Source organism: Hylobates moloch, unplaced genomic scaffold (assembly GCF_009828535.3).
Source record: "Hylobates moloch isolate HMO894 unplaced genomic scaffold, HMol_V3 SCAFFOLD_4, whole genome shotgun sequence".
In the NCBI taxonomy this organism is placed as follows: Eukaryota; Metazoa; Chordata; class Mammalia; order Primates; family Hylobatidae; genus Hylobates; species Hylobates moloch.
Genome location: NW_026652279.1, coordinates 6,368,939 through 6,386,222, shown reverse-complemented (window position 1 = coordinate 6,386,222; position 17,284 = coordinate 6,368,939). Strand labels below are relative to the sequence as shown.

The 17,284-nt window shown below is 38.5% G+C and overlaps 1 protein-coding gene across 1 annotated transcript in view; it reads left to right on the top strand.

Moving 5' to 3' along the window:
- The window catches only part of ADAMTS9 (ADAM metallopeptidase with thrombospondin type 1 motif 9), a 73,682-nt gene that overhangs the window by 24,092 nt on the left and 32,306 nt on the right, over positions 1–17,284 (top strand). Inside the window, exons 4-11 of the mRNA XM_032149439.2 lie at positions 5,474–5,763; positions 8,394–8,477; positions 8,578–8,693; positions 9,655–9,695; positions 9,808–9,913; positions 13,105–13,251; positions 14,813–14,954; positions 16,883–16,987. Of these exons, the coding sequence (XP_032005330.1) occupies positions 5,474–5,763; positions 8,394–8,477; positions 8,578–8,693; positions 9,655–9,695; positions 9,808–9,913; positions 13,105–13,251; positions 14,813–14,954; positions 16,883–16,987 (1,031 nt within the window). The remainder of the gene's footprint in view (positions 1–5,473; positions 5,764–8,393; positions 8,478–8,577; positions 8,694–9,654; positions 9,696–9,807; positions 9,914–13,104; positions 13,252–14,812; positions 14,955–16,882; positions 16,988–17,284) is intronic.

Below are 17,284 nucleotides of genomic sequence, written 5' to 3'. Positions count from 1 at the left end.
AGCCTGGGTGACAGAGCGAGACTCCGTCTCAAAAAAAAAAAAAAAAAATTAATCATAAATGTAAAACTATGTACGAGGAAAAAAAGAAGAGAAGAAGAACAAGAATACACAGACCATTTTTACAGTACTTTCCAGGACAGTGAAATTTTATTATGTAGCCCATTCTGATTAAACTGTAAGCAAAGTGACTTTGCAAATTCCTGAAACAGTAGCCTCTATTCCTCCTTTAGCATTATACCAAAAGCTCACAAAAGAGGAATGTGGATCACTTTCTATTTATCCTAACACTGTGTACTCCGTTGGTGAAAACTATTCTGTTATTACAATTCTATTCAGAATCAAGAGAGTTGAGTGGGTATATAAGATATAGTGTCTATTTTTAATGCTATTTTTAATGAGAAATTCAAAGTTGCTTGCTAAAATGGTTAATGTGATAGAAATTAGTTGGACTAATTAGGTGAATAAATATGATTCTAACTCATTAGGAGAAAAAGGTCAGATTGATAAAAGACTGAGGAGCATTCTGTTTTAGAAGACATTGCTTTTGATCCTGAAGAAATAATTTGGGTTTTACATTTTCATGCCACCTAAAGTATGCTGAATTATTTCTTTGATACATAGATTACTTGTGGGTGAAATATCCTCCAGAAATATTACATGAGTTGTTTGCTGGTAGAAATTGTAGCCTTTTTCTGATTAATGCCTTCATTTCTTTGATTTTATTTGTAAGTATACTTTGTTTCCAATTATGGCCTTGATTCATCTGCAGGTTTTCTTGTGCCCAAGTCCTCTCTGATGATTCTGATAGTACATTTGTTTTTCCCCTTAGTGGTCAAAAAAAAAAAAAAAGAATTCCATACAACATTTCCTGAGTGTTGTTCTCACTGCAGTACTCTTCTCTAAGTAAATCCAATAAATAAAATCATGATATTTACAGAAAACATTAAGGATTATTTACTTTTCACAAACTTAGTGATATAGTTTTTCTTTTTTAAACAGCTTTATTGAAGTATAAGTCTCATACGTATTATTCACCCATTTAAACTGTATGATTTAATGATTCTTTGGTATATCCACAGATATGTATAATCATCATTTCAGTCAATTTTAGGATATTTTTATCACTTGAGAAAAAGAATCTATACTTTTTAGCTAACCACACTCCCATCTCCCCACTCCATCTCTATCCAAAATGCTTGAGACTAGAATTCTTTCAGATTTTGGATTTTTTTGGATTTTAGGATGCTTGCATATACATAGTGAGACATCTTGAGCATAGGACCCAAGTCTAAAGATATATTTTTACACCTCATACACATAGGCTGAAGGCAATTTTATTCAATAGTTTTATTAATTGTGTACATGAAATAAAGTCTGTGTTAAATCCTTATGTGTGGAATTTTCCACTTGGTGGTGTCATGTCAGCACTTAAAAAGTTTTGAATTTTGGAGCATTTTGGATTTGGGGTTTTCAGATAAGGGATGCCCAACTTGTACTACTCTACTTTCTGTCTCTGTAGATTTCCCGGTTTTAGACATTTCCTATGACTGGAGTCCTTTGATGTGTGGTCTTTTGTGACTGGCTTCTTTAACTTTCCTGGTAGAATAAAGTCCATCGAAGTGTTTTATAGTGATAAAAAAGCCAATTTATAAGGAAGATATAATAATTATAAACATGTATGCACCTGATAACAGAACGCCAAAATACATGAAGCAAAAACTGACAGAAATGGAGGGAGAAATAGACAATTCAACAACAATAATTGGAAACTTCAGCACCCCACTTTCAATAATGGATAGAGCAGCCAGGCAGAAGATTGACAAGGAAGTAGAAAAGGTGCCCAACACTATAAACCAACTACTAAGAGGTATCTACTGGACACGTTACCCCACAAACAGCAGAGTATTCTGAAGTGAACATGAAACATTCTCCAGCATGCACCAGATGCAAGAACACAAAACAAATTTCAATACATTTAAAAGGATAAAAGTAATACAAAACATATTTGCTGATCACAATGTAACAAAATTAGAAATCGATTACAGAGAAAAAATGAGAAGCTCAAAAGTATGTGGAAATTAAACAGCACACTCCTAAACGAACAATGATTCAAAGGAGAAAGCAGAAAATATTTTGAGATGAATGAAAATGAAGACTCAATGTACCAAAACATGGGATGGTGCTAAAGCAGGGCTTAGAAGAAACTTGATAGCTGTAAATACTTCTATGAAGAAAGAAGAAAGGTCTCAAAGCAATAAACTAACCTTCTACTTTAAGACAACAGAAAGAAAAGAGCAAGTTAAAACTAAAGCAAGCAGAAGAAAAGAAATCGAGATTAGAGCAGAAATCAACAAATGAGAAATAGAAAACTAATAGAGACTTTAAATCTTCTAAAATGTTTAACACTTTACTTACTATAATAAATCAAATTATAATATTTACAGCAGACATTAAGCAAGGATTATTTATTTTTCACAGTATAAGTGACATACTTTCTTAATGTATTAAAAAAATTTAATTTTCAACATAGCTTCCATACACCTGTTGTAAAAAGCAAAAATCTTCATGAAAATATCCACCAGGCACTGTCTTTTTCTCAATTCATGTTTACTTTGGAAGCTGTTCACCAAATCATGAGCTCATTTCAAACCATAGCTGTTGAGAAAGCTCACCTAATCGAAAGAGCACAGTTTCGGGAATTGAGCAAATCTACGACTGATTCCTTGTACCTCCACTTCCTGCAATGTGACTTTGAATAAGTTGCTAATTTCTTGGAGACTTATTTTCCTCATCGGAAAAATAGAGGTAATTTTCTCGCTTTGAAAGGAGTAAGTAAGATAACATACATAAAAGAGCCGAATTCAATGCCTGGTACATAGTGGGTGCTTGATTAATATCTAGTCTACATTCATTTGATGATTTAATGATTGATTTGGTCCTGGTATGCATATATTGAAAGCTCATATATGTATACGAATGCCAGTTGGTAGACATGCAATACCCATTGGCATTGGTATACGTATATGAGTGTTCTTGAAAGAAAAACTAGAAGAAGAATCTGATGTTACATCTTATGTACCAGGTTTTTGCCTAGTGATGTTATCTATAACTGGACTGCATAAAACTTGTTTGACAGTTTGGACAGGTTTTACTATAGTAGTCCTCCCTTATCCTTGGGGTATATGTTCCAAGATCCCCAGTGGATGCCTAAAACCACACATAGTACCGAACCTGATTGCCATCAGCCAGAAAGTTTCTGTTCCTGTCTTCCAACCACAAATTTAATGCCTTTCCATCTTAAATAAACTGATGGTACACTGTATCGTAACTTTGGCAGTTTGAGGTGCGACAGCAAAACTAACACCAGCTTCTTTTCATTCTTCACAATTTCACAGAGGGAAGCTTTGTTCTTACCACAGACCTTAACAACCTCAGCATGCAACGTTTTTTTTTTTTCTTTGCTTATTAAGTTGAGAACATTCACCTTTTCGCTTGAAGGAAGCGCTTTACGGCTTCTCTTTGGCTTAATCCGAATTACCAGCATCACTACTCTTGCACTGTGAGGCCGTCACTAAGTAAAATAAGGATTCCTTAAACGCAACACTGCGATACCTTGACAGTCGACCTGATCACCGGAATGGCTACTAGGTGACAAGGTGGGGTGTGTATACCGGGTAGATAGCTACCTTAAAGGATGATTTCCAGCCCCAGGCAGGATAGTGCCAGGGTCCATCACACTGCTCAGAACGGTATGCAATTTAAAGGTTAGGAATTGTTTATTTCTGGAATTTTCCATTTAATATTTTAGGACTGAGGTGACTGCAGGTAACTGAAACCATGAAAAAGGGGGGACCACTGTATTTTAATAATGACTAAAACACTCGGGCAAAATGCGCATCCTGGCCTAAACTGATTCTTTTAGCAACTGGTTATAATGGTCAAATATTTAGGCCCTTCTAATATGAAACCACTTACGATTTAACTGTTTTTAATTTTTATTTTTACCTTTGGTATTGATGTGACAAATTCTATTGCTTATGTGTTAGGTAAGCATACTTCTTCATTGTACAATTCTGTTGCCTATTTTAGACCACAAACTGGTGGCATTAAAGCATTAAAGCACATTTATGATCTGATTGTCAAGTGATTAAATTCTGTTTTTACTCAAAGTATATTTTGGCAGGCACTTTAATGCTTATTCTGTTTATTGCATAGTTGATGATGCAAAAATTCTGTGTTTTCATCAGCAACATAAAATTCAAGCCAAGTTGGAAACTAGTGATTCCCAAAATTTCAGTGTTAATATCAGTCACCTGGGGATCTAGTTAAGTTTAGATTCAGGCCTGGGGTGGGGCCGAAGAATCTGCATTTTAACAAGCCTCTAGTTGTCATTTTTGCTGGTCCATGGACCCTCCTCTGAGCAGCAAGACTGTGGGGAACCCAAGAAGAGGCCCAGGCGTGAGCTGGAAATGAGTAGAGCTAATCCGACATTATAAATCATGGTCCCAGCTGCCTGCCCAGACTCTCGGAATTTCATTTATTTCTTTAACTGAGCCCTGGAGTAAGTTAATTAAAAATTCAGAGACATTGAATTGTTGTGATTCTATTCTTATATTTTAAGTATTGAAATGATCTAATAATGTAATAAAATACCTGGTTGTGCATTTTTTACAGTTCCTTTGTATCATCTGTTAGCCTGTCCACCTCTCAGACCTCTTTGTATTAGAACTCATTGAATAGCATGAGTGATATATATGAAACATTTCCTTTTTTTTTTTTTTTTTTTGTTTGAGACAGAGTATCCCTTTGTCTCACCCACGCTGGAGTGCAGTAATGCGATCTAAGCTCACGTCAGGCTTTGCCTCCTGGGTTTAAGCAATTCTCGTGCCTCAGCCTCCTGAGTAGTTGGGATTACAGACGTGCACTACCATGCCTGGCTAATTTTTGTATTTTTGGTAAGGACAGGGTTTCGCCACGTTGGCCAGTCTGGTCTCAAACTCCTGGTCTCATGAAATTCACCTGCCTCGGCCTCCCAAAGTGCTGGGATTACAGGCATGAGCCACCGTGCCCAGCCTCCATTTAAGTTTTTTAGAGCTCTGTAGCTACATTACTGGCCCTTACTATATCTATGGCAAATAACAGTGAGCGTGAGATTCCTTGAATCAATCCCAGCAAAGCTTTTGTTAACAAATGAATAAGAATCACATGCAATTGTTTCCCTTAAGCTCAGGCCTGATTTTCTAATACCATAAGTGAGCAAGTATGAAAGCTTCCCAGGGAAGCTAACCTCAAATCCTTAGTCACTTAGGTGGGAGTACGGATTGAGGTGCATCTGTAGAGTCCACGGTATGGAGGACTTGTTTTTGTATGTAATATGACCACAGAGGCATCAATTTAAAATGTGTCAAATTAACTTCTTAATATAAAATAGATGTGGCTTGAAATGTAATGCATACCATCTGATTTGTTACAGAACACAGAAACAGGCACAGTAAAGACAAGAAGAAAACCAGAGCAAGAAAATGGGGAGAAAGGATTAACCTGGCTGATGACGTGGCAGCATTAAACAGCGGCTTAGCGACAGAGGCATTTTCTGCTTATGGTAATAAGACGGACAACACAAGAGAAAAGAGGACCCACAGAAGGACAAAACGTTTTTTATCCTATCCACGGTTTGTAGAAGTCTTGGTGGTGGCAGACAACAGAATGGTTTCATACCATGGAGAAAACCTTCAACACTATATTTTAACTTTAATGTCAATTGTAAGTACATTCAAACGAAGGTGATTTATGAGGTCTCTAAATGTGCCATTGGGGAATGGGTTTCCACTCAGTGCTTTGGAGGACCATTCAGAACTGGCATTTCAGCCATTCAGGCAAGTGACTGAAGAGAACATAAGATTATTTGTTGGTTGACTTTTTAAACTGACAACAGTTATCAATATGGAGTGTTTATTCTGTGTTAGACAATGTGCTTCTTACTTAAAAGGTATAATTTTGAATCCTTCTGGCAACCCTGCCAGGTGAGATTATCAATCATGCCCATTTTATAGATAAGAAAACTGAGTCTCAGAGGAGTTAGGTCACTTGCCCATGGTCAGGTAAAGCTAATAAATCACTTGGACACTGCCTCTGGCCTTTAGCCTGTCCAGTTCCCAAAACCAGTGCTTTTTGCCTCACTTAGGAACTTTGCACAGCCAGTTGTGGATATTCAGTAGTATTAGGGAGGCTGGTTGTGAACCATAGTCACCTGTGGAACTTCTAAAAATAGCCTCTTCCCCGGGATTCTAATTAAGTAGCCTGGGGAGTGAGGCCTAGGAGGCTTTCATTCTATTTTTCTACTCCCATTTTGAATTAAAACCGCAGTAAATTTGCATGATTTTTAAAAAATCAGAACCAAAGACTATTGTTAAAAAATAAGTATCATTCTCTATGCAGACTTCCAGGCCCCTTCCCAGAGGTAGCCACTGTTGAAAGTTTTTGTATATGTTTCTAACAAGCAGTGCCCAATAGAAATATAATGCAAACCACATATTTAATTTCAAATGTATTTAAATTAAAAAAAAATTTTTTCCTAATTTTAAATTTTCATGTAGCCACATTAAAAGAAAAAGTGTTTAAGAAAATGGCCAGGTGCAGTCACTCATGCCTGTAATCCCAACACTTTAGGAGGCTGAGGTGGGACAATCTCTTGAGGCCCGGAGTTTAAGACCAGCCTGGGCATTATAGCAAGACCTGGTCTCTATTTAAAAAAAAAAAAAAAATTAGCCAGGTGTAGTGGCATGTACCTATAGTAGGCTCAGGTGCTCGGGAGCTGAGGTGAGAGAATCTCTTGAGCCCGGGAGTGTGAGGCTACAGTAAGCCTTGATTGTGCCACTGCACATCAGCCTTGGTGACAGAGTGAGACCCTGCCTCAAAAAAAAAAAAAGTAAAACATAAATAGGTAAAATTAATTTTAGCAATATGTTTTATATCAAATATTATTTTTAAAATTATTAATGAGATATTTCACTTTTTTTATACTAAGGCTTCAAAATCCAGTGAGTTTTACACTCTCAGCATACCTCAATTTAAGCTAGCCACGTACCAGTGCTCACTAGCCACATGCGATGAGTGGCCACTGTTGGGCAGTGCAACTCTAGGTATTTCTTATGCAAACATGTTTGCATATACAGCTTCTTTTCAAACAGGAGGCATTTTCACATACTGTATTACACTGTTTTTTTGAACGATTCGAGATGGTTCCAGAAAAGCCCATATAGACCTCCTCTTACTCATTTTCAGCCGTAGCATAACTTTTCTTTTAATAGATGAGCCCTAATTTACCTGAACTAAAACTTATTTTTAATAAACCCCCCAGATGAATGTGAAAAGCAATCCTGTTTGGGCATAGCTTTAGGGTTTCTTCTTCCCCCCTTGTGGCCTGTGGTACTCCTTGCCTTTTTGTTCACTGCTGTGACCCATTCCCCTCTGCGCCCCCCCAACCCTGCCTGGCCTCCATGCCCCTCTCACCCCCTACATGCTGCTCAGTCCCAGATACCCCAGCCCTCTCATGCCTATGAGGGAAGGGAACGTCTAATCAGGCCCTGCACATATGCACAGCCTCATTTTCACCTCTTAATTTCAGATCTATCATAAGAATTTTGATTATGAACATGAACTTTGGGTCAAACTGCCCTAGGTTGAGAGTTCTGGCTCTGCTGCTCACCAGTGTGTAGCCTCAGACAAGTGACTTAATTTCTCTGAGTGACTTAGTTTCCTCATTTGTTGAACAGAAATTTTAATAGTACCCAGCCCAGAGTTTTGCTGTATAGAGACTAAATGCATGTGTGTATGTAGTTTTCAGCCCAGAGTTTTGCTGTATAGAGACTAAATGCATGTGTGTATGTAGTTTTCAGCCAGTTCACAGTAAGCATTTAGTAAATGTTAGCTCCTGTAGTTAATTATAATACTGCAAAAATAAAAACCCCACCAGCTTAACAAGGTTGTCAAGGACACAATAGGTGGCAAACGTTAAAGAACAGCAGTGTTGGCTAACATGCACCCAATGTGAGATTCTATAAGTTGGCAATTTAGGACTTCAGATGAGAGGAAACAGCTTGATGGAAAATTAATGTCCAGTGTTTTGATACAGAGAACTGTTAAGTCACGTGGCAATGCAATGTCAGAGGAGTTTAAACTTGTTTGAATTCACTGTTATCTAAAACTGTGATCTATGAATTTTACAAAGAGACTTTACAAAAAGGATTGTTGAGTAAATGAAAAATTCACAACCACAAAATGCATATGTTGCAAGAAACGTAAAAAAGAGGTGGAGCCCAACGTAAGACGTGACTTGCTTATTGCTTACACGGAGTTCACAATTAACTTTGAAAAATTTATCTCGGTTGCAGGTAGCCTCTATCTATAAAGACCCAAGTATTGGAAATTTAATTAATATTGTTATTGTGAACTTAATTGTGATTCATAATGAACAGGTAATAAAGTTTTTTTCTTTTTTCTTCTATCTGTATCCGAAATGGCATATCTAATTGGTATTGATACAACAGATTAACCATAATTCTTCTCTGTATTTAGGATGGGCCTTCCATATCTTTTAATGCTCAGACAACATTAAAAAACTTTTGCCAGTGGCAGCATTCGAAGAACAGTCCAGGTGGAATCCATCATGATACTGCTGTTCTCTTAACAAGGTATATGGATTTCTTATTCCTCAGATCTTTCAGTCTCAGGTCAAGTTGATGGGGTGTGGTCATGCATTCCTAATAGTCAGCTGCTAGTGGAGGGTTTCTCAGCTTAGGCACTGTTGACATTTTGGGCTGGATAATTCTTTCTGTGCATTGCAAGATGTTTAGCAGCATCCCTGGCCTCTGCTCACTATGTATTAGTAGTACTCCCTCCCCTCAGTTGTGACAACCATCAGTGTCTCCAGACATTGCCACTGCCCCCCGTGGGGAGGGCAGAATCGCCTTGGTTGAGAACCACAAACCTATAGATGCCAAGTGAGGAATTAAAGTGTTAGGCAGACCTGAAAATAAATGCCTTATATAACAGGCAAGGGCAGCTGCTATTCAGATGGACCTGGCGTTGCCATGTAGTATATGGGTTCAGTGTTGCCAGCTTTTGTAATTTTGCAAAAGCCAGAAAAATGAATTTTTTTAAAATGTGAAACCTCCCAATTTTTCTATGGTAGCTACAATCTCAAAATGTTAAAACACTGTAGCAACAAAGAGATGTGCTGGCTTAATTTTGCCTCCCACCTCCTGCCATCTCGATTGTGGTCATGAGCACGTCCTCTTAAATGGAAGTAAAACAAAGGTATCTCGCACCTTCTCAGGAATGTTCTCAGAGTCTTTACAAAACTAGAATCATTTACTCCAGGGTATTGGGAAAATCCTGGTTGGAGAGATTTCTTACTGCTCTGTGACCACCCTGACCACAGAAGAAAACTTCTAAATGTAGTAGTTTATAATTCTTAAATCAACAATTCCAAAAATTTTTTGAGTTTTGAAACTCTGGTCTTATGAATTTGCTTTTTTTAACCCCCACCCCAAAGTGTGTACTGTTGTGAATGCCTAGATGACCCTAAAGTATTTACTTGTATTGACATTTACTCTTTGATGTCATCAAGGCCTAAGTCTGCTTTGCTTTCAGACAGGATATCTGCAGAGCTCACGACAAATGTGATACCTTAGGTGAGTTCTCTGTGTGTATCTTCTGTGGCTAAAACAGTTTACTACATGTTTTTATTTTAAGCCACAATTGCTTTTTAGAGTAAATCCTTGTTGGTTTTTTTCCTTCTAATAGGCCTGGCTGAACTGGGAACCATTTGTGATCCCTACAGAAGCTGTTCTATTAGTGAAGATAGTGGATTGAGTACAGCTTTTACGATCGCCCATGAGCTGGGCCATGTGTGAGTTTCCTTTCAGTAATTTCATTTAATTCGGAGTGACCTAAACCTTTTATTCCTTCGCATCAGTGAGCATTTACTTGACTGTCGAGGGTGTAAGAGACTTCCCGAGTCATAGGAGAGTTGCAGGGTTGAAGAGCTTTGAACCTAATTGGGTGAAATGACTTTGACTTCCAAACGTTGAGTAAATGCAGTGCGCTGTCTTCAGCCACAGCTTGTGTGCATCTTCAGTTTAACTGCTCAAGTTTAAACATAAGGTCTAATATTCTCCCTTCCTACTGGGAACTGGAGAAATGGGGTCTTTCCATTCCTTCTACTGAAGCAGAGGATATATTAGCCTAGAGAACTTTCCTGATTTAACACCTTTGTCTAGGAGGGTCCCCCACCATTATTGTGGCCCCCAAGATTTTTACAAATCCAGACCATTCCTGATTCTAGTTATACACAGCTCTCATTCTGATATTTAGCACCTGGGAACAGTAGTATCCCTTTTTTCAGGAAAGAGAATGAACAAAGATAGAAAGAAGGAATCATTTCCTAATTGTGGTCACTAAGTGGCCATTATGAAATGGCCTTTCCCTTTTGTTTTTTAGAGATAGAGCACGGTTAGAACATGGGGCAAAACACTGCAAATTTATGAAATTATTCTGAATTTTGATCTGCATTGTTTTCTTTCTAGGATGATTAAATTACTTATACTATCTATTTTGAAATAATTTTCTGAAAGGATGTTAATAGATCAATTTGTGTGGCACATGATAACTTTACTTAGAGCTAACATCATTTATTAAACAAGATTTTCATTCATACATTTAAGGTCCCCTATGTGCAGTGTAGTGTACGAGGCACAGAGCGAGATGCATATGCACAGGTGTCTCCAATTTATCTCAATATATAACAGGTATATTTTTAAACTAGTACCTTTCAAACATATTTTAAGAGCACACCCCCTTTCTTTTCTCTGGAGGAAATACAGTCAGATGCCTCATATTTAGAACATAAAAGAGGTGTGGCTTTCAATTAAGCATTTGTAGCAGGCCCAACCTGCTTAGTCAGCATCCTCTCTATCCTTGTGGTTTCTGAGGCACCTTTGGGAAACTCAAGCCTTGAAGAGAATTCCCATTCCAGCTTCCCCATCTTAGTGGCTGTGGGACTTGATCAAGTAATTAAAGCTTTCTATGGCTCAGTTTTCTCATCTGCAAAATGCAGATAATAACAGTACAGGTGTAGAATTCCTTATCCAAATGCTTGGGACTAGAAGTGTTTTAGATTTTGGATTGTCTCAGATTTTTGCAATATTTGCCTGTACTTAATGAGATATCTTGGGGATGAGACTTAAGTTTAAGCGAGAAATTTATGTTTCATATATACCTTATGCACATAGCCTAAAAGTAATTTTATTTGATATTTTTAAATAATTTTATGCATGAAACAAAGTTTGTGTTATGCATTTATGTGTGGAATTTTCCACTGGTGTCAGGTTGGCACTCAAAAAGTTTTGGATTTTGGAGGATTTTGGGTTCGGGGTTTTGAGATTAGGGATGTTCAACCTGTACTATTCATTGGGTAAAATAAGTGATGAAATGAAATAAGGCATCTAAAGCATTTAGCACATTTTCCGGTGTATTGTGAATGCTGAAAAGTTGTGGTTATTATTGTTCGTAAGTGTCCAATAAGCATTTATTATTATTTAACTCTTGCAGTGAGCAAATGTGAGTAACATTTGAATGAAAATAAATTTTCAGCTTATTTACATGATGAAATAAACTTGACTTTTTCAAGTAATTGTGGGAGTGGGGAATAAACATCATCTGGGGATGGGAAATAAACACCACTATAAAGAAACCTCTAAGATTTGAATGCCTTGCTTGTTTTAAGTTTGTTGATGCAGGTATTGCATTGATTATGCATCAGGGAACTGGAAACCAAGGCATTCATTCTTTTAAGAAAATAGATTCTTAAGCATAAGAGTCTCACGTTTTAAGAACTATTTCTAAGTTCAACTAAGATCGAGTTTTTCTGTCTCTATTGGCAAGTATTAAGAGGCATAAACTTTAAAGAAAAAGGGAGAATGTGATAAATTAATGGAATAGACTCCATAGGCTTTTATTCCAACTTTTATATGATGCAAGTCTACATGCTTCTGTCTGACTCACTTATTTCTGTAATCAAGATGAACTAGTGAGGGGAATTTCTCCCTCAATGCTAAATTAATTACATGCATCAATTTTGTGATTGGGGATAGTCATCCAGAGAGAAGGAAGGTGACCCTTTTGAGGTTGTCACCCAGTGGATAATTGCCTGAGCTGAGAATGGCATGTGGGTCACAGAATTGGTGTTTCTGGATTTAGGAAATACTTCCTATTTTTTTCCACTCCTTCTGGCTAAGCCAAGAATGGCAAGTATGTGTTCATGCTGCTGCATTCCCTTCCAGGCCCGTAAGGACGTTGGCAATCCTTCATATCCTTCTCACAGGCGGAACCTAGATTAATTTAAGAACCCTTTTGTGCCTGGCTTTTCAGGAAGCCAGTACCAGTCAATTGGTGTTGGCATGAAGCATGAAACTATTTGCCATCTCTGAGTTACGCCAGTAGAATTGGCATGCCTCTGGTTTCCATGCATACCTCTACCTTTCATGGGTTTTATTGTGCACAAAATTTGCATGCCTTTAGAATGATATACCTACGCAGGTATATAATTTGTCACCTTGATCCAAAAAGGGGAAGATGCCAAGACCCATAGTGAGCCTCTTATTAGAAAGCTCTTGGCCTCAGTTTTTGACACTTCCCTGACTCTTTATATTCATGTTATCATAAGCTGCCAAATTCTTGACTCCATAAATTGCCCTTTAACAGCTTATTAGGAATTCCAACTACTGTATTCTAGCACCAACTACAGCATATTCAGAGCCTCTGCAATTCCTAAAAGTACACTTAAACCAAATACGTGGGCCAGCCCACATCTTTTAAAATACATTTTATGCATTTACACTTCGTATTAAGTTGGGTGAGAATTATATTTTAATCTACACTCTATCTTGAATTGTCTTACATTTTGTTCTGCTTACCAGGGTTCAGATTCTTATCCAAAATGCAGTTAATATTTTTTCTCTTAGATAGATGCATTCCTGAAGCAATCAGAACAGCATGATCCCTTGGTGTTTATTGACATTCTCATTGTCTCATTGGCTTTAGGTTTAACATGCCTCATGATGACAACAACAAATGTAAAGAAGAAGGAGTTAAGAGTCCCCAGCATGTCATGGCTCCAACACTGAACTTCTACACCAACCCCTGGATGTGGTCAAAGTGTAGTCGAAAATATATCACTGAGTTTTTAGAGTAAGACTTGAACATTTTTTAGCACAAACTTCTAGTGCCTGGCCTACATGTAGTGAACTAATTGTGGGAAAGACAATATAAAGTCAAACATTCCTTTTGAATTATTTTTGTTGACATTCCTTGGAGAAGGCAAAAAAGAAAAAAAAAAAAAAAGAGAGAGAAAATGCTCTCTGACATCTGTGTAGTTCATATCCTTGACAGAGTTTAGAAGATTACAGACTGAGCTAAAAAAAAGGTTGGAGTCTTAAAGAGGATATGGAAATGGTGCTTCATTTTGGGTAAAGTTTTGAGATTTGTTCAGACATTGGGAGAGGGACTATGAATGTGATTTCTTAATGAAGGCCACAGATATTTATGCACTTCTAATTTGGTAATTTTGGCCTGAAAAGGGGTGGGGTAGTGAGATGATCCCAAAGCAGATTCCGTGGATGAGTGGAAATTACAGCAGCTCCCGCACTGTTGAATTGAGGACATTCTCTCTCTGCGTCACTCTTCCTCTCGCCCTCTTCCCTCTCCTTTTCCTCTTTTTTCCAATTTCCTTTCTTTTCTTGTTTTGTTTTTTAAGCTTCCTGCTAGGCTGCTCAAAGATCCAATTACATTATACAATGCCCCTGTGTCACAGATTTATTGCTCTTCTCGCTCAGAAGTATGAAAGGTTAAGTGATTGTCCCAGAGTCACTGGGTGTATATTTCTGCAACCACAGGGAAGAGGAGGCTTTATTAATCAGAACTCAATGGGTGTGAATTTTCCGGGAGAGGTGTTTGCTGAAAACGGAAAGAACCAGACGGTTGCTGTTTTTCTTTTTAACCAGATGGTGTAAGGTGTTTTCTTTCCATGAGTCATTGATTCGCTCACGCATCCCTTCAGCAAACATTTACTAATCACCTGTTGTCATGAACAGGGCCCTGTGCTTCAATGAAAAAGACACTATCTTTGCCCTTAGAAAGCTTACAGTCTATTGGGAAAGATAGTCAAACGTAAACAGATAATTGCTGTGAAGTGTGATCAACATTGTAACAGGTGTATATTTCCTACTGGCTATGTTGTATTCATTGCATGTGGTTCTACAAAGTAAACAGCAAAAATGTAACTTCGGTATCTGGATTTAATCTTGAATATAAAGAATAAAGCACATGTTAAAAAGTAACTGTCGGCCGGGCGCGGTGGCTCACGCCTGTAATCCCAGCACTTTGGGAGGCCGAGGCAGGTGGATCACGAGGTCAGGAGATGGAGACCATCCTGGCTAACATGGTGAAACCCTATCTCTACTAAAAATACAAAAAAAAATTAGTCAGGCGTGGTGGCAGGCGCCTGTAGTCCCAGCTACTTGGGAGGCTGAGGCAGGAGAATGGCGTGAACCCGGGAGGCGGAGCTTCCAGTGAGCTGAGATCGCACCACTGCACTCCAGGCTGGGTGACAGAGCGAGACTCCATCTCAAAAAAAAAAAAAAGTACCTGCCCTCTCTACCATTACGTTGGTGGGGTGGCCTTTACTGTTACCTGGAGGAGACCTTGATAGCCACCATTCTCACCATCTGTGTTTTTCTGTGTGTTTCCTTAGCACTGGTTATGGTGAGTGTTTGCTTAACGAACCTGAATCCAGACCCTACCCTTTGCCTGTCCAACTGCCAGGCATCCTTTACAACGTGAATAAACAATGTGAACTGATTTTTGGACCAGGTTCTCAGGTGTGCCCATATATGGTAAGTGTAGGAGGGTCACTTCTGCCCTCATCTACTGATTCTGCACTTCTTTTTATTCATAGTTTTCCTTTGGATTCTAACTCAAATATAAACTACCCAAGGAAAAGCTGAGAGTAAAATTGCATATTAGGGATCATAATAATTATGAGGATGACACAACAGTACTACTGCTCAGTGTTAAATAGTGCTTTACCTGCACTTTCTCATTTCATCCTCATGACAGTCCAAAAGGGAGCTGCCATCATCACTTTCATTTTACAAGTGAAAGTGAGGCTCAAAGGCAGCAAGGTTACGGAGTTGGGAATTACAGAGCTCAGCTTTTTTCTCTCCTTGTTGCCTGTAATGCCCTTCAATTTGTCCAGGGGCCCTAAATGATAGGGACTCTTCTCGATTCGGAAGAGGTAATTCATGAGACAAACATGTTTCTGTGTTTTAGCTTGTCAAGGTAGCATCCTGTGACCACCTGGGGCTTGAAATCATTTCTGGTGGGGCCTCAGCTGGGATGGCTGTGTGATGGTTCTGCTGCATGTGTTATGGATGTTTGGGCCGGTGATATCATCTAGCAGTTATCAGGTTGCAGATGAGCAGAACTGTGCTTCTATGGGGTGGCCCATTCTGTCTCTTTGGGGTGGCGTGTGTGTGTTTCTTTTGCTGGGAGTGTCTTCAGAGATTGCCTGGTGAATTGAGAAGTACAGTAGTATTCCATGGAAATAATAACGAAATTTTGAGTAAACTTGATTCATGGCAATATTTGTTTTTGTGTTATTCATGATAGGAAAAATTAGGAGTCATTGAAATGCCAAGCAAAAGAAAGGTTAAAGAAATTATAGGGTCTCCCTTTTATAGCAGTTGAAAATGATCTACATCTGGGAACATGCTCCTGATATAATTTTAAGACAACAAGATAAACAGTTTTATAAAGTATGATCTCAACTCTAAAAGGGGAGAAAAAGCTACAGAAAAGACTGGGTAGTTTGAAACTTTTTCTATTTAAAAAAATAAACTTTTAATACTTGTGCAACTTTTCTACTGTAAGTGTGGTTTATTTTAATAGTTAGGAAAGATTAAAAAAAATCTTTTAAAATTGTGCCCTGAAATAGAGCTAAATGTAGCAAATGGAATAAATCTAGAAAACAGAGTGTTTAGAGGAGGAAGAAAGCAAGTTGTAGGATATGTCAGTATGGTGCAGTTGTAAAGCTTAAATGCTGTCTATTACTGGAGATTTATATGCATTTGTAGTAAAAGTGTTAGGAATGATGTAGTGATGAACACTACTCAGGACTGTGGTCACTTCTGATAAGAAAAGGAAGGGAGGCCAGGCGCGGTGGCTGACGCCTGTAATCCCAGCACGTTGGGAGGCCGAGGCGGGCGGATCACGAGGTCAGGAGATCGAGACCATCCTGGCTAACACGGTGAAACCCCCTCTCTACTAAAAAAATACAAAAAATTAGCCGGGCGCAGTGGCGGGCACCTGTAGTCCCAGCTACTCGGGAGGCTGAGGCAGGAGAATGGCGTGAACCCAGGAGGCAGAGCTTGCAGTGAGCTGAGATAGCGCCACTGCGCTACGGCCTGGGCAAAAGAGCGAGATTCTGTCTCTAAATAAATAAATAAATAATAAAAAAAAAAGAAAAGGAAGAGAAAGGGACCGAGGATGAGTACATAGGGCCTTCAGCTGTGCCTGTGAAGTTTTCTTTCCTTAGCTTGGTGGTGGGAACATGGGTATCCATTACCAGGGATAGAAATGTGTTTTATGGGCTGCTGTCGATATCTCTTGAAATATTTTAGCATTTATCACACCAAGAAAAGAATTTCCTTCCCCACTTACTTTATGTCATTGGCGAAACATTAGTTGAAAGCAAGCTTTGCCTTGTTTGATTCTGCCAAATAAATCACTTGTCACTCAATTGCCATTTCATTGACTTGAGCAGATGCAGTGTAGACGGCTCTGGTGCAATAACGTCAATGGAGTACACAAAGGCTGCCGGACTCAGCACACACCCTGGGCCGATGGGACGGAGTGCGAGCCTGGAAAGGCAAGTAATGCCCTGTTCTATCCTTCTGTCTTAGGGCAGAAATGTGCAAGATTTTGGGTGTATGATCAGACACTGATGTTTAGAGTATAAGACAATGCAGTCTGTTTTAGCATGCGTAATATTTTTTAGAGGACAGACGTTTAGAAGTTAGACAATTAAAAATTGTGAAACTTAGATTATAGCATAATGCTGATACCAGAGAGTATACCTATCATTAATGCTTCAATATTAAGACATTCTCTCAACATAAGACTTTCTCTCATTTAAACATTTCTAAAATTCCAGTGTGCCTATGGG